General features: G+C 42.3%; 1 protein-coding gene across 1 annotated transcript in view; it reads left to right on the forward strand.

Moving 5' to 3' along the window:
- Window positions 1-27,827, forward strand: part of LOC138809111 (nuclear pore membrane glycoprotein 210-like) — a 90,616-nt gene that overhangs the window by 24,074 nt on the left and 38,715 nt on the right. The window contains exons 8-17 of the mRNA XM_069995520.1: window positions 3,127-3,195; window positions 4,213-4,319; window positions 6,130-6,270; window positions 11,422-11,559; window positions 12,016-12,171; window positions 13,278-13,476; window positions 16,041-16,186; window positions 19,632-19,853; window positions 23,633-23,806; window positions 27,445-27,637. Of these exons, the coding sequence (XP_069851621.1) occupies window positions 3,127-3,195; window positions 4,213-4,319; window positions 6,130-6,270; window positions 11,422-11,559; window positions 12,016-12,171; window positions 13,278-13,476; window positions 16,041-16,186; window positions 19,632-19,853; window positions 23,633-23,806; window positions 27,445-27,637 (1,545 nt within the window). The remainder of the gene's footprint in view (window positions 1-3,126; window positions 3,196-4,212; window positions 4,320-6,129; window positions 6,271-11,421; window positions 11,560-12,015; window positions 12,172-13,277; window positions 13,477-16,040; window positions 16,187-19,631; window positions 19,854-23,632; window positions 23,807-27,444; window positions 27,638-27,827) is intronic.

Genomic DNA, 27,827 nt, shown 5'->3' on the forward strand with positions numbered 1-27,827 from the left:
ATTGTTAATTCACTAAACCTTGGGCTGGGAAGTTGGCTCAGTGGTAGAGTGCTTGCCTTGCATGCATGAGGCCCTGCGTTCGATTCCTCAGCACCACATGAGCAGAAAAAAGCCAGAAGTGGTGCTGTGGCTCAAGTGGTAGAGCACTAGCCTTGAGCTGAAGAGCTAAGGGACAGCACCCAGGCCCAGAGTTCAGACCCCACGACCAACCCAAAAAAAAATTCACTAAACTTGCTCTGTAAAGATTGAGCAAAGAGGCACATAACATCTATTATAGTCAACTGTTAGGCATATAGTAAAAATATAATTGACATCTGTGAAATGATTCAAGTGTTCAGAAATAGAAAATACTCCTAATTCAATCACTGATAAATGAATCCAAATTATATTTCAAATTTACAGAGAATTTTTATTTCATTCAATTTTGTTTTTTATTTGGTAGCTAGGATTATAGATATGAACTCAGGGACAGCACTGAAACCCTGAGTTCAAGCCCTAAGACTGCACCAAAGGGGGAGGGGGGAGTATTAGGAATGATTTGTCTAGCAATTGTGAGGCTCTGAGTTTGAATTCCAATATTGCCCTCCAAAAAGGTAGGGATGAGATAAAGGACTCAGTGGTAGCTCATTGCCTAGGTTGCATGAGGTCCTGAGTTTAATCTTCAAAATTTTAAAAAGAAATAATAGGTAAACCAAGACATATGAATTTCATTGTAGCCATCTCAGGAATTTACAAAGAAAATGCTTAGCAAGTGAAATCTGATGGAAATAGTAAGAAAGACCAAGACTGAAAAATTAGTTTGAGTCACCTTGTTAGCAAAAATATCTTGATTTTGAAAAAAGAAAAGCAAGGCAAAATCTTAAAAACCATGAAGAGAACTTTCTTTTAAAGTAGGAGTAACTTGAACATGTCAATAAATATAGTTCAACAGCGTTAACTGCTTATGTAGCAAGTTTAATGGAACAAGGTCTTCTGACAGGCAAGAAGAAATGAGATTCTGAATATAAGTTTAAGAACTAGCTGGAAGGCAAGATATTTTATTTTGATAACAAAGGAAGGAATTGATGTAGAGAACTGTGAAGATGTTCCTTTATCTGAAAATGAAGGGAATGCTATATTTCTGAATTTCTTTCTAGCTTTTATATTTTATGAATGTTATATTCAAGTACACATCAGAACGAAGCCTAGTTTGGTACTGGTTGCCTGGACTTGTTTTAATGCATAGGTAAAAGCAATCTTTAATTACTATGCCAGTTTTATAATTTGTAGTATAGCTTCTGACTGAATTAATACAACAATTAAACCAGTGTGCTTTGAATTTTGAGTACTTAATGTTTAGTCATCTCAGTTATATGTTTTTTAGAGCAGAAATAATTTCTTCTCAGGTTTTAGAGGTAGTATGTTTTTAAGAGGTAAATATAATATATTTCTCATTAGATTATTATAGACCCATGCTGCAATGAATTTTCATTTCTACTAGAAGTTAACTGAATTTTTTTTTTTTGGGGGGGGGCGGCTGGTGAACTCAAGGCCTGGGCATTGTCTCTAAGTTCTTATTGCTCATGGCTAGTTCTCTACCAGTTTGAGCCACAGCACCACTTCCAGTTTCCTAGAGGACAGACTTTCCAGCTCAGATGATCCACAACCTTTGGGATCTCAGCTTCCTAAGTAGTTAGTATTACAGGCCTGAGTGCCCCATGCCCAGCAGTTAACTGACTTGAACTAGTATGATGTATAATTGACTTGGCATTTTTTTGTGTGTTTTTTTTTTTTTTTCTGATTCTAGGGCTTGAACTCTGGGCCTGAGCACTGTCCCTAGGCTCCTTTTTGCTCAAGGCTAGCACTCTACTTACTTGAGCCACAACACTATTTCTGTTTTTTTTTCTGTAAAATGAAGGGTCTCATGGACTTTCCTGTCTGGGCTAGCTGAGATCGGATCTCAGCTTTCTGAGTAGGTAGGATTACAGGCATGAAACCTCAGCACCTGGCTTTTGGAATGTTTTTTTTTTTTTTCAGTCATGGGGCTTGAACTCTGGGCCAGGGCATTGTCCCTGAGCTTCTTTTGCTCAAGGCTAGCACTCTACCACTTGAGCCACAGTGCCACTTTCTGCTTTTTCTGTGTATGTGGTACTGAGGAATCCATTCCAGGGCTTCATGAATGCTAGGCAAGCATTCTACCACTAAGCACATTCCCAGCCCTTGGCACTATTTTTGATGGCAAAAATAACATTTTGTTATCAAAGATTTGCTGCTGATAGAAAATCAGGTAAGAATTTTAAAACTGTCTATGGTGCCTTAGGCATGTTGCTGAGTGGTAAAGTTTGCCCCTTCCCTCCATCCTCATCTCCATCACCACTGTTTATCTCTTTAGTCAAAAAGTCTGGTACGACATTGTTCTGCATCACATACTAGGCTCCTATATAAGAATTTATTTGGAGAGGGGCTGGGAAGGTGGCTCAGTGGTAGAGCGCTTGCCTTGCATACATGAGGCCCTCGGTTCTATTCCCCAGCACCACATAAGCAAAAAAAAAAAAAGCCGGAAGTGGCGCTGTGGCTCAAGTGGTAGAGCGCTAGCCTTGAGCTGAAGTGCTGAGGGACAGCACCCAGGCCCAGAGTTCAGGCCCCATGACCGGAAACCCCCCCCCCAAAAAAAAAGAATTTATTTGGAGAAACAATTCTGCAGCTAAATGAATTTTATTTGTTTTGTTTTTTTGTTTTGGGGTCCAGTCGTGGGGCCTGAACTCTGGGCCTGGGCACTGTCCCTCAGCTCTTCAGCTCAAGGCTAGCGCTCTACCACTTGAGCCACAGCGCCACTTCTGGCTTTTTTCTTTTTGCTTATGTGGTGCTGAGGAATCGAACCCAGGGCCTCATGCATGCAAGGCAAGCGCTCTACCACTGAGCCACCTTCCCAGCCCAGCTAAATGAATTTTAAAAGAACACAATCTTCTTTCTCTCATTCCATCTTCCAAAAGTTCAAGAATTTTTCTTAGATGTATGGATTAAGTTTTGGCTTTTCAAGAGAGATGAAAGATTGTTTTATTTGTGCATTTATTTTCTTCTTTGGTAGCTCACTTTTCGGTATTCATTCAGCTCTGGCTCACATGATTTCCTTAAGAAAATATTAAGATGTCCATATGAGATCTGTATCTGGACTCCCAAATTGCACCATATATGTTGTAGAGCCTGGATTTTTAGGTATTTTCAGAAATTTGAGTAATTTCAATTATTTCACTAAAATGAGTGCATTATAAACTGGAGACTTGTTAAGGTCCTTACCTTCATTTCAAGAACAGCTAACTTCAAACTTAAGTAAATGCTGTGAGAGTGGAACATTTTAAAACAGAGATTGTAAAACAATATAAAAATGCATATCATGTAATCTTTGAGTTAGGATAAGAGATGTTATACAAGGAAAAAGATTCTTTATTTTGGGGGGGGGGTCAGTCATAAGGCTTGAACCCTGGGCCTGAGTGCTGTCCCTGAGCTCTTCAGCTCAAGGCTAGCACTCTACCACTTGAACTACAGTGCCACTTCCAGCTATTTCTATGATTAATTGGAGATGAGAATCTCATGGGGACTTTCCTGCCTGGGCTGGCTTTGAACTGTGATCCTCAGCTCTCAGCCTCCTGAGTAGCTAGGATTATAGGCATGAGCCAACAGTGCCCGGCAAAAAAAAAAGATTCTTAATATTATTAGCCTAAATGAAACAAAGAATAACTGGGGAAAAAAAACCCTGAAAATCTATCTGATGTATTAGGAATAAGCTCAAGTTGTGGTTTGTTCTTTTCCACATATATAACAGTTTCCTTATGCGTGAGGTGAGCTAAATTGAAGCAAGATTTTTATTTATTTATTTATTTAGTATTTATTTATTTTTGCCAATCCTGGGGCTTGAAGTCAGAGCCTGGGTGCTGTCCCTGAGCCTCTTTGTGTTCGAAGCTAGCGCTCCATCAGTTAAGCCACAGCACCACTTCCAGCTTTTTCTGAGTAGTTTGTTGGAGATAATAATCTCACAGACTTTTCTGCCTGGGCTGGCTTTGAAGCAGGATCCTTAAATCTCAGCCTCCTGAATAGCTAGGATTACAGGTGTGAACCATCTTCACCCAGCTTTAAAGCAAGATTTGTGGAACTCTAATTTATTATACAACTTGAGATAGGGATTAAATAACCTGCTTTGGAACCTGATATTTGTGTATCTTGATATGTATGTAGGCTTCACCATTTATCCTGGAGATCGATGGAGTCTAGAGGTGGAACAGGTGTATGTCATCACAGTAGAAGTGTTTGACAAAAGCAGCACAAAGGTCTATATTTCAGATGTGAGTCTCTCTTGCTATTTTGTTTTTTGGGGTGTGTGCTGTGTATATGTGTGTGTGCTCTGTGTGTGTGTGTGTGTGTGTGTGTGTGCATGTAGTGTGGGGCTGGAACTCTGGCCTTCTACTTTTGCTCACCTCATGGCTGGCATTGTATTACTTTAACCACACCTCCAGTCCATGAGTGTCTTTATGTTCCTCTAGCTCCTCATGTGGATAGTTCCCTGGACTGGTCTATCTGTCCAGTGGAAGATCCCTCTCTTCCTTTCCATGTTTTACTTTTGGAAATGAATGTTACTAGCTTTTAAACTGTTACTAATTTTTGAGGAATACTTCACTAGAAGTAAAGTTACAATATGGTAAGAATTATAGAAAGAAGCCGGTAGCTCATGCCTGTAATCCTAGCTACTCAGGGGGCTAACATCTGAGGATCACAGTTCAAAGCCAGCCCGGGCAGGAAAGTACTCGAGACTCTTATCTCCAATAAACCACCAGAAAACCAGAAGTGGTGCTGTGGCTCTAGTGGTAGAGTGCTAGCCTTGAGCTGAAGAGCTCAGGGACAGCACCCAGGCCCAGAGTTCAAGTCCCACAACCAACCAAAAAAACAAAAAAACCTCAAAACAAAAGTCAATTACAGGAAGGAGTTGAAGAGAGTCCCAGTGATAACACTTTGGAGGGATCCTCACTCTTCAGATTCACTTCTGAGATGGCTACGAGTTTTGTGGTTTGAGAATAGTGTGAATATCAGATGGGAAGTGTTATATTCACCTTTTTTTCTGAGAAATATTAACTTATGGAATTTACAAATTGCACTAAAATTCACCTAAGTTTTTACTTTCTCTGTTCCTGATATTTGCATTTATGGATCTTTCAAAACTAGGACCTTTTTTTTTTTTTTGGTAGTGGTACTGGTAGTTTCCCACGTTCTAGACAGTTACTTTACCACTTGAGCGACACTTCTAGCCCTTGTTTGCTTTAGTTAATTATTTAGTTTTTATTATATAGGATCTCCTGTTTTTGCCCATCCTCAAACCATGATCCTTCTACCTACAGCCTCCCTCATAGCTGGGCTGTTATAGGTGAATGCCACCATACCTAGCTTGTTGATTAAGATGAAATCTCACTGACTTTTTGCCTGGGCTAACATCACATCTCCATCTTCCTGATATCTGTCTCCCAAACAACTGCAATTATAGGTATGAACCGCTGTTCCAGCCAGTAGTTCCAGTTTAAAATTAATTTTCTTTTTCTCAATTTAGAATCTCCATGAGGAAAACCAAAGGTTTTCTTTCTGTTGTTGCTGTTTGTGCCAGTCTTGAGGCTTGAACTCAAGGCCTGGGCATTGTCCCTACGCTTTTTTGCTGAAAGCTAGCACTCTACCACTTGAGCCACAACTCCATTTCTAGCTCATTTTATTATTAACTGGAGATAAGAGTCTCATAGCCCTTATTAAAGCTGAACTTTGATCCTCAGATCTCAGCCTTCTTTTTTTTGGGGGGGGCAGGGGAGGTCCAGTAGTGGGGCCTGAACTCTGGGCCTGGGCGCTGTCCCTCAGCTCTTCAACTCAAGGCTAGCTCTCTACCACTGGAGCCACAGCGCCACTTCCGGCTTTTTCTGCTTATGTGGTACTGAGGAATTGAACCCAGGGCCTCATGCATGAGAGGCAAGCGCTCTACCACTGAGCCACCTTCCCAGCCCTATTCTTATTTCTTTATCCCATTAATGCATAGCTACAGTTTTATATATGCTTTGGAATAAGATGACTTTAAGGGAAGAACATCCCTTGAGGTTTGTGTTGCTGTTGGGCTCATTGCAGAATCTCAGGATTATGTACAACTTTCTGAAGGAATACTTTGAAGAGCAAGTAACTACTGTGAATGGATCTTACCATGTAGTAAAAGCCCTGAGAGATGGTGTTGTGGTGATAAATGCATCCCTGACTTCCATCATTCACCAGGTAGGAAGTAAAACAATAGTCATTGCATTCTAAGAAAACTGAAGAGGTATGATATATGGAATTTACCACCTTTATCTTTCACAAAAATGATGAGCAGATAATAAACGATACACATAGTATTTTCTACCTCGACAAACTTTATATTTCAATCTCTGTTAATACACAAGTCTACACTGTGATCATTGTGTACATATCTGGGGTTCCTTTAAGAATTACTGTTGTTGGGGGGGAGGGGGGAGGCTGGGAAGGGATGTGAAGGGTAAACAAAGGAGGAGGCTGCAATGCTTGGTAAGAAATGTACGCATTATCCTGCCCATGTAATTGTAACCCCTCTGTACAGTATGTTCACAAATAAAATAAAATAAAATTTAAACAAAAAAAAAGAATTACTGTTGTGGCCGGGTGCTGGTGGCTCATGCCTGTAATCCTAGCTACTCAGGAGGCTGAGATCTGAGGATCACGGTTCAAAGCCAGCCCGGGAAGGAAAGACTGTGAGACTCCTATCTCCAATAAACCACCAGAAAACCGGAAGTGGCGCTGTAGCTCAAGTGGTAGAGCGCTCGCCTTGAGCTGAAGAGCTGAAGGAAAGCACCCAAGCCCAGAGTTCAGGCCCCACGACCGACAAAAAAAAGAATTACTGTTGTGCCGGTTCCTGTGGTTCATGTTAGCTACTCAGAGGCTGAAATTTGAGGATTTCATTTGAAGGCAGCCTGGGTAGGAAATTCCATGAGACTCTGATCACCAGTTAACCACCAGAAAACAAACGAGCTGTGGCTCAATGTGGTAGAGCACTAGCCTGAAGTGAAAAAGCTGAAGGACAGCAGCCAGGCCCTGAGTTCAAACCCCACAATTGACAAAAAAAAAAAAAAAAAAGAATTGTTATTGTTATTTGAGACAAGTTCTTCTTATGTTGCCTAGGTTTACCTGGAATTCAATGGTCCTGCTGGTATGTTACCACCATGCACGTGCATGTGCGCGCACGTGCACACACACACACACATCCAAATGATTAACATGCTAATGTATTTAGCCCTGCACTCAATGTTGAATTTTTACTTATTTCCAGGTTTTTCTTTGGTTAGGTTTTTTTTTTTTTTTGGTTTGTTTCTTTTTTTCTTTTTTCTTTTTTTGCCAGTCCTGGGGCTTGAACTCAGGGCCTGGGCACTGTTCCTGAGCTGCTGCTTTTACTCAAGGCTAGCACTCTACCACTTCTGGCTTTTTCTGTTTATGTGGTACTGAGGAATCAAGCCCAGGGCTTCATGCATGCTAGGCAAGCACTCTACCACTGAGCCACATACCCAGCTTATTGTTTTCAGTTTTTTGAGCAGTGTGTCACTATGTATGTAGCCCAGGCAGGCTTTGAACTTGAGATCCTCCTGTCTTACCCTTCCTAATGCTGGGATTACAGTATTGCACTACTTGTGCTACCATGCCTGGTTTATTTCTTATTTGTTGACATTGTAAGTGGCATAACTGAGTATCTTTCCATATTTTGTTCCCCTTTTGGCTAGTTCTGGAACTCGTGATCCTCCTGCCTCATCTTCCTCGTTGATTACCGGCATGCACCACCATGGCCAGCTTGGCTAGTTTTCTTTTATTCTTTCTTTCTTTCTTTCTTTCCTTCTTTCCTTCTTTCCTTCTTTCCTTCTTTCCTTCTTTCTTTCTTTCTTTCTTTCTTGTTTTTTTTTGGGGGGGGTCTGGTTTTGGGGCCTGGACTCTGGGCCTGGGCGCTGTCCCTCAGCTCTTCAGCTCAACGCTAGCACTCTACTACATGAGCCACACTGCCACTTCCGGCTTTTTTTTTTCTGCTTATGTGGTGCTGAGGAATCAAACCCAGGGCCTCATGCATACAAGGCAAGCGCTCTACCACTGAGCCACCTTCCCAGCCCAATCTTTCTTTTTTTTTTTTTTTTTGCCAGTCATGCTTGGGCTTTGTCCCTGAGCCTCTTTGTCCTTAAGGCTAGTGCCTTAAGGATTTTTCTGTCTCATGGACTTTTCTTCCTTGGCTGGCTTTCAATGGCAATCCTCAGATCTCAGCCTCCTGAGTAGCTAGAATTACAGGTGTGAACCATCAACACCCGGCTATTTTTGGTTAATTTTCACATGGCAAAATACCATATTAGATAAAAATATGAGGAATCAATCTATTTTTAATGTCTCCAAATTAGAAAGTATCCTGTGGCTTTGTTTGTTTGTTTGTTTGGTCAGTTGTGGGGATTGAACTCTGGGCCTGGGCACTGTCCCTGCACTCTTCAGCTCAAGGCTAGTGTTCTACCACTTGAGCCACAGTGCCACTTCTGGTTTTCGAGTGGTTTATTGGAGATAAGTGTCTCACAGACTTTCCTGCCCAGGCTGACTTTGAACCACGATCCTCAGAGCTCAGCCTCCTCAGTAGCTAGTATTACAGGCATGAGCCACTGGCACCAAGCTCCTGTGGCTTTTTTTTTTTTTTTAATATGGTATTGAGTAATCAAACTCAGGGCCTTATGTATGCTAGGCAAGTACTCTACCACTAAGTCACATGTCCAGTCAATATCCTGATTTATTTATTTATTTATTTATTTATTTATTTATTTATTTATTGGTGTGGGACTTGAACTCTGGGCCTGGGCACTGTCCCTGAGCCTCTTAGTGCTCAAGGCTAGCACTCTACCACTTGAGCCAGAGTGCCACTTCTAGTCTTTGAGTGGTTTATTGGAGATAAGAGTCTTACAGGGACTTTTCTGGCTGGCTTTGAACCACAATCCTTAGATCTCAGCCTCCTCAGTAGCTAGGATTCCAGGCATGAGTCACAGTGCCTGGAGTATCCTGATTTTTATAGCCTGTCAAATATCCTTCCTTTTCCTCAAACTGCTTTCCTTTGATGGTCCTTTCACTCAAAATCCCAAAGTAGCCTTAATTCTCTGCATACTCAGCTTCTACATTCAATATAATAAGTGCCTATTCAGTCCTAAATATCTCACAAGTCCTTTTATTTCCTACTGTCTCAACATAGACTTTTCTCCCCCCTTCCCTTTCTTTTTTTTCAGTCCTGGGATTTAAATTCAGCAAGCACTGGCAAGCCCTGTTCCTCTGAGGTACATACCCAGCCCTTCATATGGATTCTTTCTACAAAGATCACAAGCTCATAGTTTGCAGAGTATTTTGGCTTATAGTCTTGCTTTTTATTTTATGTAACTGTCATTCTTCCTTCCTTCCTTCTTTCCTTCTTTTTTCCTTCTTCTGGGTGCTGGCGATTTTTTCTTAATTGAGAAACATAAAAATAAAACCCATCAGGTGCTAGTGGCGTATGCCTGTAATCCTAGCTGCTTAAGGAGGTTGAGACTCTCATCTCCAATTAACCAACAAAGAGTTAGAAATAAGCCAGGTGCTGGTGGTCTATGCCTGTAATCCTTGCTACTAAGGAAGCTGAAATCTGAGGATCATAGTTCAAAGCCAGCCAGTGCAGAAAAGTCCCCTATGAGACTCTTATTCCAATTAACCACTCAAAAACTGGACGTGGCACTGTGACTCAAAGTGGCAGATCACTAGTCTTGATCAAAAGAGCTCAAGGACAGTGCCAGGTCCTGAGTTAAAGCCCTTGACCAACAAAAATAAAAAATAAATAAATGAGATTTCTGATTTCTAGAAAAACATGAAATAAACAGTTAAACAGTGGCTGTATTGTTTAGACTGTACTCAGTCTGCTTTAGTTCCTACCATTCCTTATTAGTGTATGCCCACTTTAATAAACCATTTTAAGTACCTAAAAGTGTATTTTTGTACACATTTGAATCTGTACCTCTATCTAATGATTGACCCTTAACAACTTTTCCAGCCTGAGGGTCTTGTCATTCTTTTCTTAGGCCTTAGACACACTGAACTTTTATTTCCTAGAAAACACCTTATTTTTTTTTTTTGCCTTTAAGTTTTGTTTTCATATGGTTTGTTTTTAGGGGGGAATTCTTTTTAGATTGATGAAAATATTAGAATTTGAGATTATAGTAATGGTTACACAGTTTTGAACATACTAAAACCAGTGAATCGTGAACTCTAGATAGGAAAATTTTGTTGTTATGTGAACCTCTAAAAAGATGCTTTGAAAGATGTATGACTGCAGCAATTTAGATGTTGGGGGAAAAAAGTAACAAATCAGGCATTGCAATAAAAGTTATCCAAAATGAGCCCGGTGCGGGTAGCTCACACCTGTAATCCTACTCAGGAGGCTGAGATCAGGGGATCACAGTTCAAAGTCAGCCCAGACAGGAAAGTCTGTGAGACTCTTATCTCCAGTTAACCACCACAAAACTGGAAGAGGCACTGTGGCTCAAGTGGTAGAGCACTTGCCTTGAGCTGAAGAGCTGAGGGACAGTGCCCAGGCCCAAAGATGAAACCCCACAACTGACCAAAAAAAAAAAAAATCCAAAATGAAAACCATAAGAATAAAAAGCGCCGGGCGCTGGTGGCTCACGCCTGTAATCCTAGCTACTCAGGAGGCTGAGATCTGAGGATCGCGGTTCAAAGCCAGCCCGGGCAGGAGAGACCGTGAGACTCCTATCTCCAATAACCACCAGAAAAACGGAAGTGGCACTGTAGCTCAAGTGGTACAGCGCTAGCCTTGAGCTGAAGAGCTGAGGGACAGCGCCCAGGCCCAGAGTTCAAGCCCCATGACCGACAAAAAAAAAAAAAAGAATAAAAAGCCAGCAAGTGTATGGGAGTAGGGACAACTTTAAGCAACCTAGTATAAATCTGTACATCTAGGAATTTCAAAATCCCAAATACTTATAACAATTGGAAGGGGGATGGGAATGTGGTTTAGTGGTAGAGCACTTGCCTAGCATGCATGAAGCCCTGGGTTCCATTCCTCAGTACCACATAAATGGAAACAACCAGAAGTGGCACTGTGGCTCAAGTGGTAGAGTGCTAGCCTTGAGCAAAAGAAGCTGAGGGACAGTGCCCAGGCTGAGTTCAAGCCCCAGGACTGGCAATAAAATAATAATAATAATAATAATAATAATAATAATAATAATAATAATAATAATAATAATAATTGGAAGGCAGGAAGATGAAGAATTTGAGACCAACCTGTACCACATAGCAAGATCCTGTCTCATAAAACCAAAATGACAACAAAGGAAAGTACTTACAAAATATTTTTTCTTGTTCCTATAGAATAACAGTATTCAGCCAATACAACTTCTAATCAAACACCAACAAGAAGTGAAGATTTATTTTCCCATCAAGCTTAAGCCCAGCTTTCTGGCATTTCCTCATCACCCTCATGAAAAGTTATATCGTTACAAAGTACAGGTATGGTGTCCTGTAACACCAGAATTCACAAAGTGATAAGCCAGTTTCTCTGATAAATTAATTTACTAATGTTGAATTTCATTTCCCTCTAATCTCAGTATAGTCAGTCAGTTTTTTATGGCCACTAATAAAATCATGTCCTTAAATACTATCATCTCGCAAGACTTGCTGTACTTTCTACCTCTCTGCCATACATATTTGCCTTGGGAGTTAATTATGGTCTTGTCGGGTTCCCTTATATCTTGTATTAACCTTTTGTGTGTGTGTGTGTGTGTGTGTGTGTGTGTTTTTGTATTGACCTTTTGTGATATTATCATTTAGTTCTTTCACAATAGCTCCAGTTTCCTAACGTGTAGAGATGATTTATGATATAGCTTTATTTACAAGTAAAAATTTACATTTTCACTTAAATTCCATTTTTCTTCTTATAGTAAATATAATGTGATTTTTTCACAGGTAGAAGGTGGTAGTGGCAACTTCACTTGGACGTCTTCTAATGAAACAGTAGCCATGGTAACCACTAAAGGAGTTGTAACTGCAGGCCAGGTCCGGGGGAATAGTACCATTTTGGCCAGAGATGTACAAAATCCATTTCGATATGGGGAAATTAAGGTAAGGTTTCAGTGAAACCTTACCACCTCTAAAACATTCCTGTCTAAACTTATATGTAGTAACATGTTTGAAAGTACTTCAAGTCCAACTTGGTTACTTAAAAATGTTACTCAAAGCCAGGTGCCAATGGTTCATACCATGAGACTCTTACCTCCAATTAAGCACCAGAAAGTAGGAAGTGACTCAAGTGGTAGAGCACCAGCCTTGAGCAAAAAATCTAAGGTACAGTGCCCAGGCCCTGAGTTCAAGCCCCAGTACTGGCATTAAAAAAAGAAAAGAAGATGGTCTGGGAATATGGCTTAGTATTAGAGTACTTGCCTAGCATGCATGAACCCTGGCTTTGATTTCTCAGTACTATATAAACAGAAAAGGCCGGAAGTGGCACTGTGGTCAAGTGGTAGAGTGCTAGTCTTGAGCAAAAAGATGCTCAGGGAGGGCTGGGAAGGTGGCTCAGTGGTAGAGTGCTTGCCTTGCATGCCTGAGGCCCTGGGTTCGATTCCTCAACACCACATAAGAAAAAAGAAAAAAAAAAAAAGAAAGAAAAAAAAAAAGAAAAGCCGGGCGCTGGTGGCTCACGCCTGTAATCCTAGCTACTCAAGAGGCTGAGATCTGAGGATCGTGGTTCAAAGCCAGCCCGGGCAGGAGAGACCGTGAGATTCCTATCTCCAATAAACCACCAGAAAACCGGAAGTGGCGCTGTAGCTCAAGTGGTAGAGCGCTCGCTTGAGCTGAAGAGCTGAGGCACAGCGCCCAGGCCCAGAGTTCAGGCCCCAAAACTGGACCCAAAAAAAAAAAAAGAAAGAAAGAAGAAGCTCAGGGATAGGGCTCAGACCCTGAATTCAAGCCCCAGGACTGGCAAAAAAAAAAAAAAAAAGAAGAAGAAGAAGAAGAAGAAGAAGAAAAGAAAAGAGAAAAAAGAAAGAAAAGCTGGCGACAGTGGCTCACACCTGTAATCCTAGCTATTCAGGAGGCTGAGATCTGAGGATTACAGTTCAAAAAGAGCCCTGGCAGGAAAGTCTATGAGACTTTTTTGGGGGGTTGCTGTGTTTAATTTTTTAGGGAATGATTTATAAGGCTTTTCTAAAAGATGAATTGTTTTTCTTTAGGTACATGTCCTAAAACTGAACAGAATTGAACTGTTACCATATCATGCTGATGTGGAAATTGGACAGATTATAGAAATCCCTATTGCAATATATCATATAAATAAGGAGACCAAAGAGACTATTGCATTCACAGATTGCTCTCATTTAACCTTGGATATGAACTCAGATAAGCAAGGAGTCTTTACTCTTTTCAAAGAAGGTAAGACTAGGCACTTTATTTGAACTTGAATTAAGAGACCCATCATCAATTTAGACTAATGATCAATTTAGAAACTACTCTACTTTGAATTCATTATCATTCCTGGTTTGTTTGTTTTTTCCAGTCTTAGGGTTTGAACTCAGGGCCTGAGTGCTGTCCCTGGGCTTCTTTTTGCTCAAGGTTAGCACTCTACCACTTGAGCCACAGCACCACTTCCTGCTTTTTCTGTTTAGGCTGTGCTGAGGAATCAAACCCAGGGCTTCCTGCTAGGCTAGCACTCTACCACTAAGTCACATTCCCAGCCACCCCATCCCACCCCCCACCCCTGCTCTTTTTCCTTTTTTTCTAGACAGGATTTTACTATGTAGTTCTTGCTGGGCTGGAGCTTATAGTCATTCTGCTTCAGTGTCCAAAGGGCTAGAATTATTAGTGTACACTACTACCACATCAGACTTTCTCTTTCTATTTACCTTTTTTTTTTTTTTTTTTTTTTGGGTCCGGTCGTGGGGCCTGAACTCTGGGCCTGGGCGCTGTCCCTCAGCTCTTGAGCTCAAGGTTAGCGCTCTACCCCTTGAGCCACAGCGCCACTTCTGGCTTTTTTTTCTTTTTGCTTATGTGGTGCTGAGGAATCGAACCCAGGGCCTCGAGCATGTAAGGCAAGCGCTCTACCACTGAGCCACCTTCCCAGCCCCCCCCTTTTTTTTTGCCAGTCCTGGGGCTTGAACTCAGGGCCTGGACACTGTCCTTGGACTTCTTGCTCAAGGTTAGCACACTTTATCACTTGAGCCACAGTACCACTTCTGGCTTTTTCTGTTTATGTGTTATTGAGGAATTGAACCCAGGGCTTCATGCATGCTAGGCAAGCACTCTACCACTGAACTACCTTCCCAGCCCCTGGACCTACCTTCCTTTCTCTTTCTTTCCTTTCTTTCTCGCTTTCCTTCCTTCCTTCCTTCCTTCCTCCTTCCTTCCTTTTTTCTTTCCTTCCTTCCTTCATCCCTCCCTCCCTCCCTTCCTCCCTCCTTTCTTTCTTTCTTTTTCTTTCTTTCTTCCTCCCTTCCTTCCTCCCTTCCTCCCTTCCTTTCTTTCTTTCTTCCTTTCTTTCTTTCTTTCTTTCTTTCTTTCTTTCTTTCTTTCTTTCTTTCTTTCTTTCTTTCTTTCTTTCTTTCTTTTTTTTTGGGGGGGGGTCCGGTTGTGGGGCCTGAACTCTGGGCCTGGGCGCTGTCCCTCAGCTCTGCAGCTCAAGGCTAGTGCTCTACCACTTGAGCCACAGCACCACTTGCAGCTTTTTCTGCTTATGTGGTGCTGAGGAATCGAACCCAGGGCCTCATGCATGCAAGGCAAGCACTCTACCACTGAGCCACCTTCCCAGCCCTCTTTCTTTCTTTCTTTTTTTCTTTCTTTCTTTCTTTCTTTCTTTTCTTTCTTCCTTTCTTTCTTTCTGTTATGGGACTTGAAGTCAGGGCCTAGGCACTGTCCCTGAGCTTTTTTCCTCAAAACTGGTATTCTACCACTTTGAGCCACAGTGTCACTTTTTTTTTTTGTCAGTTGTGGGTCTTGAACTTTGGTCCTGGGCACTTCCCTGAGCTCTTCAGCTCAAGGCGAGCACTCTACCACTTGAGCTACAGCGCCACTTCCTCATGGACTTTCCTATCCAGGCTGGCTTCAAAACACGATCCTCAGATATATATTTTTTTATTTGTTTATTTTATTTTATTTTATTTTTTTGTCGGTCTTGGGGCTTGAACTCTGGGCTTGGGCGCTTTCCCTCAGCTTTTCAGCTTAAGGCAAGCACTCTACCGCTTGAGCCACAGTGCCACTTCCGATTTTCTGGTGGTTTATTAGAAGTAAGAGTCTCACGGACTGGCTTTCAACTGTGATCCTCAGATCTCAGCCTCCTGGGTAGCTAGGATTACAGGCGTGCGCCACCGGCGCCCAGCTAACCTGGTGATTATATTAAGATTTTTTGTTGTTGGTTTTATTTTGACAGTACAGGGGCTTGAATTCAGAGCTTCATACTTGCTCAGCTAGTGTTCTACCAGTTGAACCATACCTCTACCTCTGCTTTTTGCTGGTTTATTTGAAGATAGAATCTCATGGACTTTTCTGCTTTGGCTGGTTTTGATCCATGATCCTCTAAATTTCAGCCTGCTGAGTAACTAGAATTATAGATGTGAGCCACCAGCACCTGGCTCAATGTGGTTTTTAATGTATCAAACTTCTATTTTTTTTTTTTTTGTCGGTCGTGGGGTTTGAACTCTGGGCCTGGGCACTGTTCCTCAGCTCTTCAGCTCAAGGCAAGCGCTCTACCACTTGAGCTACAAGCGCAACTTCCGGTTTTCTGGTGGTTTATTGGAGATAGGAGTCTCACAGTCTCTCCTGCCCGGGCTGGCTTTGAACCGCGATCCTCAGATCTCAGCCTCCTGAGTAGCTAGGATTACAGGCGTGAGCCACTAGCGCCCGGCTCAAACTTCTATTTCTATAGCTTAATTTCCTTGATAACTGACTGCTTTTTACCTTGCTAAAATCATGGTATATTTGTTTTTTGTTTTTTTTACTCAAAGGTATTCAAAGACCAGGACCAAGTCATTGTTCCAGTATACACATAGCAGCAAAATCTTTAGGCCATACTCTGGTAACAGTCAGTGTAACTGAAAATGAAGAGTATTTGGAAAGCAGTGCCACAGTGGCTGCTTATGAACCACTAAAGGTGAGATATTTCATAGGGCATTGGCCTTTCTTTCCATGATGTAACTATGTGCACTTCGGGGCTGCCTAGCCATCTATGGAATACTGAATCAATGATACTACCACTTTTTTTTTTTTTTTTGGTGGTACTAGAATTGAACTCAGGGCTGGGAAGGTGGCTCAGTGGTAGAGCGCTTGCCTTGCATGCATGAGGCCCTGGGTTTGATTCCTCAGCACCACATAAACAGAAAAAGCTGGAGTGGTGCTGTAGCTCAAATGGTAGAGTGCTTACCTTGAGCTGAAGAGCTGAGGGGCAGTGCCCAGTTCCAGAGTTCAGGCCCCACGACCAACAGAAGAAGAAAAAGAAAAAGAAAAAAAGAAGTGAGCTCAGCCTCACAAATGCTATTTATTTCTTTTTCTTTTTCTTTTTTTTGGGGGGGCCATTAGAACCCGACACTTTTGCTTATTGGCTAGTGCTCTCTCAACTGAGCCATACCTCCACCCCCAGCTTCACACATATTAGGGAAGTGCTCTACCACCTGTGCCCTATTCCCAGTCCACCAACCTCTCATCAAACTTGAATCTCAGGCTTCCTGAATAAAGATATTGAGAAATAGCTTTAACTGCATCAGCAAATTTTACGTATTCTTCCTTCTTTTTTTTTGAGGCATAAAATATGTATAGGAAAATACATTAAATACATAATCATTGTAGCAAGTAAGCAGTGGCTCACGCCTGTAATCCTAGCTACTCAGGAGGCTGAGATGTGAGGATCATGCTTCAAAGCCAGCAGAATAGTCCCTATGAGGGGAAAAAAAAGGAAAAGAAAAGTCCCTGTGAGACTCTTATCTCCAGTTAACCACCAGAAAACTGGAAGTGGTGCTGTGGCTCAAGTGGTAGAGCACTTGCCTTGAGATGAAGAGCTGAGGGACAGCGCCCAGGCCTGGAGTTCAGGCCCCATGCCCGACAAAAACAAAACCAAAAATAGAAAAACTAAGCTTGGTATGATAGTACATGTCTATAATTCCAGCTACTTGGGAGACAAATGTAGGAGGAAATGACTTAGAAGATCATGATTTGAGGCTAATCTGGACAAAAGCATGAGACATTTATTTGGAAAAAGCTAAAGAGTTTAGCAGGCACAAAGTCCTGAGTTCAATCCTCAGTATCACAAAGAGAGACAGAGACGGGGGCGGGGGGGGGGGGGGGGGAGAGAGGGACAGAAAGAGAGGAGAAGAAAAGAGAAGAAAAAAAAGGAAGCTGGGCACAGGTAGCTCATGCCTGTGATCCTAGCTATTCAGGAGGCTGAGGTCACAGTTCAAAGCTAGCCCAGCAGGAAAGTCCATGTAACCCTTTATCTCCAATTAACCACCAGAAAACCGGAAGTGGCACTGTGGCTCAAGTGGTAGAGTACTCGCCTTGAGCTAAAGAATTCAGTGACAGCGCCCAGGCCCAGAGTTCAAGTGCCACAACCCAAAAAAAAAAAAAAAAAAGATAATCTCTTAATGAAAACACAAGGATCATTAGCCTTACACATCTAAATGGCATTAGGAGATGAATAAATATGCAAATGAATGATGGAGATACACTATAATACTGTAAATATAGAGAATGAAAAAGTAGTTGTGGTTTGGAATCAATGTAGATGAATTAATGGAAAAGGTGACACATGGGCTAGGCTGCAGCCATGGGTGAGAATTAAACTACTGTACAGATTGAGAGACTTTCCAAGAGAGCAACTTGATGTAGATTCTTCTTAATTTGGAAATTAATGCCAATTTCTGTACATTCAGATAATTAGTTTTTCTGCGTATCTAAACTAGTTATAAAACTGTTGGGCCAACTAAGTATAAAACACCAGCTGCCAAGTAAGAGTTCAAGGTCCTGAGTTCAAGCCCCAGTACACACACACACACACACACATACACACACACACACACTGTTGAGCCAGGCATAGTATGTCTATAGTCCCAGAAAGATCTCTTAAGCCTAGACAAGATCAGCCTGGAAAACAGCAAGAGGGAGCTCAGAAGGTGGCTCAGTGGTAGAGTGCTTGCCTTGCATGCCTGAGGCCCTGGGTTTGATTCCTCAGCACCACATAAGCAAAAAGAAAAAAGCCAGAAGTGGCACTGTGGCTCAAGTGGTAGAGCACTAGCCTTGATCTGAAGAGCTGAGGGACAGCGCCCAGGCCCAGAGTTCAGGCCCCACGACCGGACCCAAAAAAAAAGAAAACAGCAAGAGGCTCTCAAAAAGCAAAATAATAACCAGAATCTAGAGTCTCCAACCTGTAACCTAGCTACTTAGGAGGCTGAGACCCAGAGGATCTCAGTTTAATGGTAGCTGAGGCAGAAAAGTCTGTGAGACTCTCTCTAATTAACGACCAAAAAGTCAGGCTTGCCAGGCACCGGTGGCTCATGTCCATAATCCCAGCGACTCAAGAGGCTGAGATCTGAGGATCACAGTTCCAAGCCAGCCCAGGCAGGAAAGTCCATGAGACTTTGATCTCCAATAACCGCCAGAAAACCAGAAGTGGCACTTTGGCTCAAGTGGTAGAGCACTAGCCTTGAGTTGAAGAGCTCAGGGACAGCGCCCAGACCCACCACACCGACCCCCAAAAAAACCAACAAAGTCAGGCTTAAAGCATAGTTCAAATAGTAGAGTACCAGCCAGGTACGTAAGCCAAGCTAGTGTGAACCTGAGTTTAAACTCTGGTACTAATGAAAATAAATGAGCAGGGCTGGGAAGGTGGCTCAGTGGTAGAGCGCTTGCCGTGCATGCCTGAGGCCCTGGGTTCGATTCCCCAGCACCACATAAGCAAAAAGAAAAAAGCCGGAAGTGGAGCTATGGCTCAAGTGGTAGAGTGCTAGCCTTGAGCTGAAGAGCTGAGGGACAGCGCCCAGGCCCAGAGTTCAGGCCCCACGACCGGACCCAAAAAAAAAAAAAAAAAGAAAGAAAGAAAATAAATGAGCAAATAAATAATAAAAATTAACAAAAAATTTAAAAACCGGGGTGGGGGGGTTGGAGATGGGAAGGGATGGGAAGGGGAAACAAAGGAGGAGGCAACAATGCTTGATAAGAAATGTACTCATGCCGGGCGCTGGTGGCTCACGCCTGTAATCCTAGCTACTCAGGAGGCTGAGATCTGAGGATCTCGGTTCAAAGCCAGCCCGGGCAAGAAAGACCATGAGACTCCTATCTCCAATAAACCACCAGAAAACCGGAAGTGGCTCTGTGGCTCAAGTGGTAGAGCGCTCGCCTTGAGCTGAAGAGCTGAGGGACAGCGCCCAGGCCCAGAGTTCAAGCCCCACGACCGACAAAAAAAAAAAAAAAGAAATGTACTCATTATCTTTCCCATGTAATTGTAACCCCTCTATACGATATTTTCACCAAAAAAAAAAAAAAAAAAAGAACAGGAAAAATTAAAAACCATTTATTTTCCTAACCAACCAAGGATTAATTTCTTTAAGGCCATAAACCCTGTGGAAGTGGCCCTGGTGACATGGAAATCGGTAAAGGAAATGGTGTTCGAAGGGGGCCCTCGTCCGTGGATCTTGGAGCCCTCCAGATTTTTCCTGGAGCTAAGTGTAGAAGAGACAGGGAAGATTGAAATAACAGAAGTCCGGCTTCCAGCTAAGAGAAAACAGAACCAGTATATCTACCGAGTCCTGTGCCTGGATTTAGGGGAACAGGTAAAGAAAAAGTCATTTTTAACATTACTATAATATTAGCATCTATACTACAATATTACAACTCCTTTGGACATCTAGCCATTCCTTTTCACATTCTAATAGATTTAATATCAGAAAGAAAACCGTGTGTGTGTGTGTGTGTGTGTGTGTGTGTGTGTGTGTGTGTGTGTGTGTGTATGTGGCTTCAAATCTTGATCCTCCTCCTGCCTGTGGGATTACAGGCATACTCCACCATACTCAGTTATAGAGAAAAAATTTCTAATTATTGATTAGAGGACTGTTCTTGTTTGTTTGTTTTTGGCCAGTCCTGGGGCTTGAACTCTGGGCCTGGGCACCATCCTTGAGCTTCTTTTGCTCAAGGCTAGCACTCTACCACTTGAATTACAGTGCCACTTCCGGCTTTTTCTGTGTATGTGATACTGAGGAATCAAACTCAGGGCTTGATGTATGTAAGGCAAGCATTCTACCACTAAGCCACATTCCCAGCCCTAGAGAACTGTTTTGTGTTCTTACTGTTTGTTACGTGTGCCCAGTGATTTCAATAAGTTCATTGAACAGTCTACTAAATAATCAAGATGGTTTTTGCATTTGAATTTTACTTATTTATTTATTTATTTATTTGAATTAAACTCATTTTTTTGGAGTGGGGATCCAGTCCTGGAGCCTGAACTCTGGGCCTGGGCACTGTCCCTCAGCTCTTCAGCTCAAGGCTAGCGCTCTACTACTTGAGCCACAGTGCCACTTCCAGCTTTTTTCTTTTTTCTTATGTGGTGCTGAGGAATCGAACCCAGGGCCTCGGGCATGCAAGGCAAGCGCTCTACCCGTGAGCCACCTTCCTAGCCCCGAATTACACTCATTGTTATACAGACGGGTTTCATTGTGCTATTTCCCCACATGCATATAATACATCTCAATCAGCCTCATTCCATCAACTACTCTCCAGATGTATGTATGTATGTATGTATATGTATTTATAATTTTGCTGGTATTCAGTCTTGAATTCTGGGCTTGGCTCTCTTGTTTCACTTTCTTCATACACAATTGACACTCTATCACATGAGCCATAACTCCACTTCCAGCTTTTTGGTGGTTTATTGGAAATAACTACCCTACAAATTTATCTGCCCCAGTCGCTTTGAACCTCAGTTCTCAGATGTCAGCCTCCTGAGTAGCTAGGAGTATAGGTGTGAGCCACCAGCACCAAGTATCAATATCTGTTTGTTTTGTTGTTTTGTTTTGTTTTGTTCCCCAGTCCTGGGACTTGAATTCTGGGTCTGGGCACTGTCCTTGGGCTTCTTTTTTTTTTTTTTTTTTTTTTTTGGTTGTAGGCCTTGAACTTTGGGCCTGGATGCTGTCCCTCAGCCCTTCAGCTCAAGGTGAGCACTCTACCACTTGAGCCACAGTGCCCAAGTTTCTGGTGGTTTATTGGAGATAAGAGTCTCATGGACTTTTCCTGCCCGAGCTGGGTTTAAACTGCGATCCTCAGATCTCAGCCTCCTGAGTAGCTAGGATTATAGGTGTGAACCACTGGTGCCTGGCTCCTTGGGCTTCTTTTTTTTTTTTTTTTTTTTTGTCGGTTGTGGGGCTTGAACTCTGGGCCTGGGCGCTGTCCCTCAGCTCTTCAGCTCAAGGTGAGCGCTCTACCACTTGAGCTACAGTGCCACTTCCAGTTTTCTGGTGGTTTATTGGAGATAGGAGTCTCACGGTCTATCCTGCCCGGGCTGGCTTTGAATCGCGATCCTCAGATCTCAGCCTCCTGAGTAGCTAGGATTACAGGTGTGAGCCACCAACGCCTGGCTTCCTTGGGCTTCTTTTCTAGCACTCTACCACTTGAACTACAGTGCCACTTCCAGCTTTTTCTATGATTAATTGGAGATGAGAATCTCATGGAGACTTTCCTGCCTGGGCTGGCTTTGAACTGTGATCTTCAGATCTCAACATCCTGAGTAGCTAGGATTACAGGTATTAGCCACTGATGTTCGGCCAATACCTTTTTATAGTAGTGAATCTACCTCACATTTTCCACATTTAATCACTCTAACTTATTTCTTGTTTTCCCAGATTCTTATCTTCAATTAACCAACAAAAAGCTTGAAGTAGAGCTGTGGCTCAAATGGTAGAGCACCAGCCAGCCTTGAGTAAAAAAGCTAAAAGACAGCACTCAAGCCCCAGTACCAGCACATACACACAAACTACAATAAATATCCACATGTCATTTGGACTATGCTTTTTTTTCTTTATGAAATACTGCAAATGGACCTAAAAGTGGCAAGACAACATTTTTCCTTTTGGTCAGTTTGTGGGACATGAACTTAGAGCCCCGATGTCCCTGAGTTTTTTCACTCAAGACTAGTACTCTACCACCTTGAGCTACAGCACCACTTCTGGTTTTCTGGTGGTTAACTGGAGATAGTCCTACAAACTTTCCTGCCCCTGCTGGCTTTGAACCACCATCCTCAGATCTCAGACTCCCGAGTAGCTAGGATTACAGGTGTGAGCCACTGACACCCAGCAACTTCAAATGCTTGATCCTTCTGCCTCTGCCCCCCAGGTGTTTGGGATTGTAGGCATGTACTGCCACACTTGATTCCTCTTAAGATTCTGTTAATAAAAATAAGTTCCAAAGAACATGTTATCACTTCTTTCACACTTACTGAAATTAGAAACTCATTTATTTTCATCCCTCCTACAAGGAAATAAATGTATTGGAAGGCACCAGGGACACTAATGATAAAGCTATTTTTGGACAGATGGAAGTAAGATAGTCTGTTCAGAACCCAAGTTGGAGTGAATAATGCTTTTAATATTTTTAGGTAAGATTTGAGTATGAGTTTTTCTTTTTTTGGGTCCGGTCGTGGGGCCGGAACTCTGGGCCTGGGCGCTGTCCCTCTTCAGCTTAAGGCTAGCTAGCGCTCTACCACTTGAGCCACAGTACCACTTCTGGCTTTTTTTCTTATGTGGTGCTGAGGAATCGAACCCAGGGCCTTGAGCATGCAAGGCAAGTGCTCTACCACTGAGCCACCTTCCCAGCCCCTGAGTATGAGTTTTTCAAATAAAGCTTTTATTATGTTATAGTTTTGTCCTTTCCTAGTTTATTGAGTGAGCTATTACTAATCTCAGGCCTACTTAAACTTCATTTGGAACTCCCTAATTTCTTCTTTTTTTTTTTTTTTTAATTATGCTGGTACTAGGGCTTGAACTCAGGCCATGGGTGCTGTCCCTTAGCTTTTTTCCTCCTACCCTTTGAGCCACAGCTCCACTTTCAGTTTGTTTGTTTTTTTTTTTTGGGGGGGGGGGGTTTGGTTAATTGGAGGCAAGAGTCTCACAGACTTTCCTACCCTGGCTGGTATTGAAACTCCATCCTCAGATCTCATCCTTCTAAGTAGCTAGGATTATAGGTGTGAGACACCAGCCTAATTTTAAATTCTTTTTGTTTCCATATATTGTTACTTATTATATATCTACTAGAGATAAGTTGAAACACAAATTAGTTTTCCAACTTTTACCAAATAGTAACAAAGTGTTTATTGGAGGAAACTACTTGGTCCAAGTTAGACTTTTAAAATTCCATTTGTTTTAAAATTTCCATGATAACTTCTACGTCCCAAGGGCACAGATAATTAAAAACTATAATATCCTTAAAGGATTTGTCTGATTATAATTTCCAAAAGGCTCTAGAATGCAATTTGAATAATTGAAACACATCTAAACTACTATGTTGGAATCAATACATCGTATGTCCACTCACAATTATCTCTTGCTCCGGTATTTTCTTATAGATTCTCACATTCCGAATTGGAAATCACCCAGGTGTTCTGAACCCTAGTCCAGCTGTAGAGGTTGTACAGGTGCGTTTCATATGCGCCCACCCTGCCAGTATGTCAGTGACACCAGTATATAATGTGCCAGCTGGTGCCCAGCCATGCCCTCTGCCACAGCACAACAAACAACTGGTAAGTTTGAAGGATGTTTTTTGACAAATATAGCATTTTTGTCTTATATAGTTTAGATACAAAAGGTCTGAAATACAGCTTTTCTATTAAAGTTAAGGGGTTTTATATATATATATATATATATGTATTTTTTTTAACTTTTTTATCTGTTTCTGAGAAGGGAGAAAAAGAGAACTGACTATACTTGATTTTGTTACTGTACTTAGCTACACAGATAGCTTATGGCTATGGAAATAGACATTTAGATTTTCCTCAATAACTTCCTAATCGTTTTCTTCTTTCCTTTTTTTTTTTTCTTTGTTGGTTGTAGGGCTTGAACTCAGGGCCTGGGCACTGTCCCTGAGCCTCTTTGTTCTCAAGGCTAGCGTTCTACCACTTTGAGCCACAATTCTACTTCCCGTTTTTGAGTGGTTAATTAGAAATAAGAGTCTCACAGGACTTTTCTGCTCGGGCTGGCTTTCAACCATGATCCTCAGATCTCAGCCTCCTGAGTAGCTAGGATTACAGGTGTGGGCCACCAGCACCCAGCTCTAACTAGTTTTCTTAATATCATTTCCTACCAAGTCTTCTTTTCTTTCTTTCTTTTTTTTTTTTTTTTGCTAGTCCTAGGGCTTGCATTCAGGGCCTGGTTGCTGTCCCTGACTTTCTTTTATCAAGGCTGGTACTCTACCACTTCAACCATATCTCCACTTCCAGCTTTTTGCTGGTTAATGGAAGATAAGAGCCTTAGGAACTTTCCTACCCCAGCAGGCTTCAAACCTCAGTCCTCAGATCTCAGCCTCCTAAGTAGATAGGATTGCAAGTGTGAGTCCCTGCAACTTACTGTACTCTATCCTGGAGGATCTTTCATGTGGTTGGTGTGGGACTTAAACTCAGGGCTTGGGTACTGTCCCTGAACTTTTGTGCTCAAGACTTTGAGCCACCATGCCACTTCCAGTTTTCTGGTGGTTAACTGGGGATAAGAGACTCGTGGACTTTCCTGCCCAAGTTGGCTTTGAACTGCGATCCTTGTATCTCAGCCTCCTGAGTAGTTAGGATTTCAGGTGTGAACCACCACCACCAGGCTTTGTTTATACATTTATTTTTTAATATGGCTGTTTTGAGTTAGAACAGGCAGAATTCTGCTCTCAGAAATTTTACAGTGTGCAGCCAGGCACCCGTAGCTCATGCCTGTAATCCTAGCTACTCAGAAGGCTGAGATCTGAGGATCACGATTCAAAGCCAGCTCGGGCAGGAAAGTCCATGAGACTTTTATCTACAATAAATCATTCAGAAAACTGGAAGTGGTGCTGTGGCTCAAGTGGTAGAGTGCTTGCCTTGAGTTGAAGGGCTGAGGGACAGTGCCCAGGCCCACAATTCAAGCCCAGGACTGACAAAAAAAAAAAAGCAAAGCAAAGAAAAGAAATACAGTGTGCTTCCTACCAAACTTCATATGTACTTCTAATTTATAGACTAGGTAGACTTTTTGTTGTTGTTGTTTTATTTTGAGATAGAATCTAGCTACTATGTAACCCAGGTAAGTCTCTGGGTCCTACTGCCCCCGTCTCCTAAATAGCTAGGGTTACATATATGCTATTAAATGCTTAACAGACTCAAAACAAATTTTTTTTTGGGGGGGGTCCGGTCGTGGGGCCTGAACTCTTGGCCTGGGTGCTGTCCCTCAGCAATTCAGCTCAAGGCTAGCACTCTACCACTTGAGCCACAGAGCCACTTCTGGCTTTTTTTTTTTCCCTGCTTATATGGTGCTGAAGAATCGAACCCAGGGCTTTAAGCATGCAAGGCGAGCGCTCTACCACTGAGCCACCTTCCCAGCCCAAAAGTGACCGTGGCTCAGTTCTATAATCCTAACTACTTAGGAGGCTGAGATCTGAGAACTGAAGTTCAAAGCCAGCATGAGGCTTCTCACAAGTCTCTGAGATTCTTATGTCCAATTAAGCAGCAAAAAGTGGAGCTGGTGGCTGTAGTGGTAGAGTGCTAGCTTTGAGCAAAAAAAGACAGCACTCAGGCCCTGAGTTCAAGCCCCAGTATTAGTAAAGCAAAATAAGATATTTGGGTGAACATTTAGGGAAACTGAAATATTGATGAAATATTTGATGATACTAAATTAATTTTAATACTTTTATGTATTAATAGTATTGTTTGTTTGGTTTTTTTGTCGGTCATGGGGCTTGAGCTCTGGGCTTGGGCACTGTCCCTGTGCTCTTCAGCTCAAGGCAAGCACTCCACAGCTTGAGCTACAGTGCTACTTCCAGTTTTCTAGTGGTTTAGTGGAAATAAGAGTATCAGACTTTCCTGCCCAGGCTGGCTTTGAACCTGGATACTCAGATCTCAGCCTCCTCAATAGCTAGGATTACAGGTGTGAGCCACCAGCGCACCACTTTTATTGCTTTTTTTTTTGGTAGGACTTGGGGCTTGAACTCAGGGCCTGGGCTCCATCCCTAAGTCTCTCTCTGTGCTCAAAGCTAGCACTCTATCTCTTGAGCCACAGTGCCACTTCTGGCTTTTTCTGTTTATGGGATACTGAGGAACTGAACCCACTGCTTCATGCATGCTAGGCAAGAACTCTACCACTAAGCCACACTCCCAGCCCCATTGCTCTTCTTATGTTGCAGAATGTTCTCATTCTTAGGAAACAGACTGAAATATTTAGGAGTAAAATGCCTTTCTATTTACATCATTCACAGAACAACAACAACAACAAAAAACTTCCCCTGACCCAGTACAAGTAAGGTGAAGAAGAGGGAGACAGAAAGGGAAAGCAGATTTCACTAAGTGATAAGAATGGGTAAATCTGGGCCATAGTTGGTGGCTCACACCTATAATCCTAACTCAAGATGCCAAAATCTGAGGATTTTGGTTCAAAGCCAGATTGTGCAGAAAAGTCCCTGAGACTCTTGTCTCCAGTTAACCACCAGAGAGTATAAGAAGTGTAGCTGTGGTTCAAGTGATAGATTACTAGCCTTGAGGAAAAAAGTTCAAGGAAGATGTCCAGGCCCGGGGCTGGGAAGGTGGCTCAGTGGTAGAGTGCTTGCCTTGCATGCATGAGGCCCTGGGTTCGATTCCTCAGCACCACATAAGCAAAAAGAAAAAAGCCGGAAGTGACGCTGTGGCTCAAGTGGTAGAGTGCTAGCCTTGAGCTGAAGAGCTGAGGGACAGCGCACAGGCCCCGAGTTCAGGCCCCACAACCGGACCCCCCCCCGAAAAAAACAAAAACAAGATGTCCAGGCCCTGAGTTCAAGCCCCAGAACCAGTAAAAGAAGAAGGAATGAGTGAATCCAGGTAAAATTTTATATAAACGTTCATTATTCTTTTTTTATATAGACTTGAAATTTGTCAAAATAGAAAGATGAAACGTGATTTTTACAGAGATTTTTTTTTTCTGCCAGTCCCGGGGCTTGAACTCTCTGTGCTCAAGGCTAATGCTCTACCACTTGAGCCACAGCTCCACTTCCAGCTTTTTCTGTGTATATGGTATTGAGGAATCAAACCCAGGGCTTCATGCTTGCTAGGAAGGCACTGTACCACTGAGCCACATTCCCAGCCTGAAACATGATTTTTAATCTTCAAGGATATCTTACTATCTCTAAATCTATTAGATTTAATTGTTTTTCCCTTCCCTAATTTTTATTTTAATGCAGATTCCTGTATCAAGTCTGAGGGACACAGTCCTGGAACTAGCAGTATTTGATCAACATAGGAGAAAGTTTGATAATTTCAGTTCGCTAATACTAGAATGGAAATCTTCCAATGAGACACTAGCCTATTTTGAAGATTATAAATCAATGGAGATGGTAGCCAAAGATGATGGCAGTGGACAGACTCAATTACATGGTATTGTAGAAATTTATAAATCCTTTCACATGGAATACCTGCAAAGTGGTTCAAATTAAGAATTTTCTTTCTTTTTTTTTTTTTGTCAGTAATGGGACCTGAACTCTGGGCCTGGGTGCTCTCCCTCAGCTCTTCAGCTCAGGGCTAGCATCCTACCACTTGAGTCACAATGCCACTTATGGCTTTTTTT

The sequence above is a fragment of the Dipodomys merriami genome, unplaced genomic scaffold, assembly GCF_024711535.1.
Source record: "Dipodomys merriami isolate MVZ:Mamm:240054 unplaced genomic scaffold, mDipMer1.0.p SCAF_485, whole genome shotgun sequence".
NCBI classification, from domain to species: Eukaryota; Metazoa; Chordata; class Mammalia; order Rodentia; family Heteromyidae; genus Dipodomys; species Dipodomys merriami.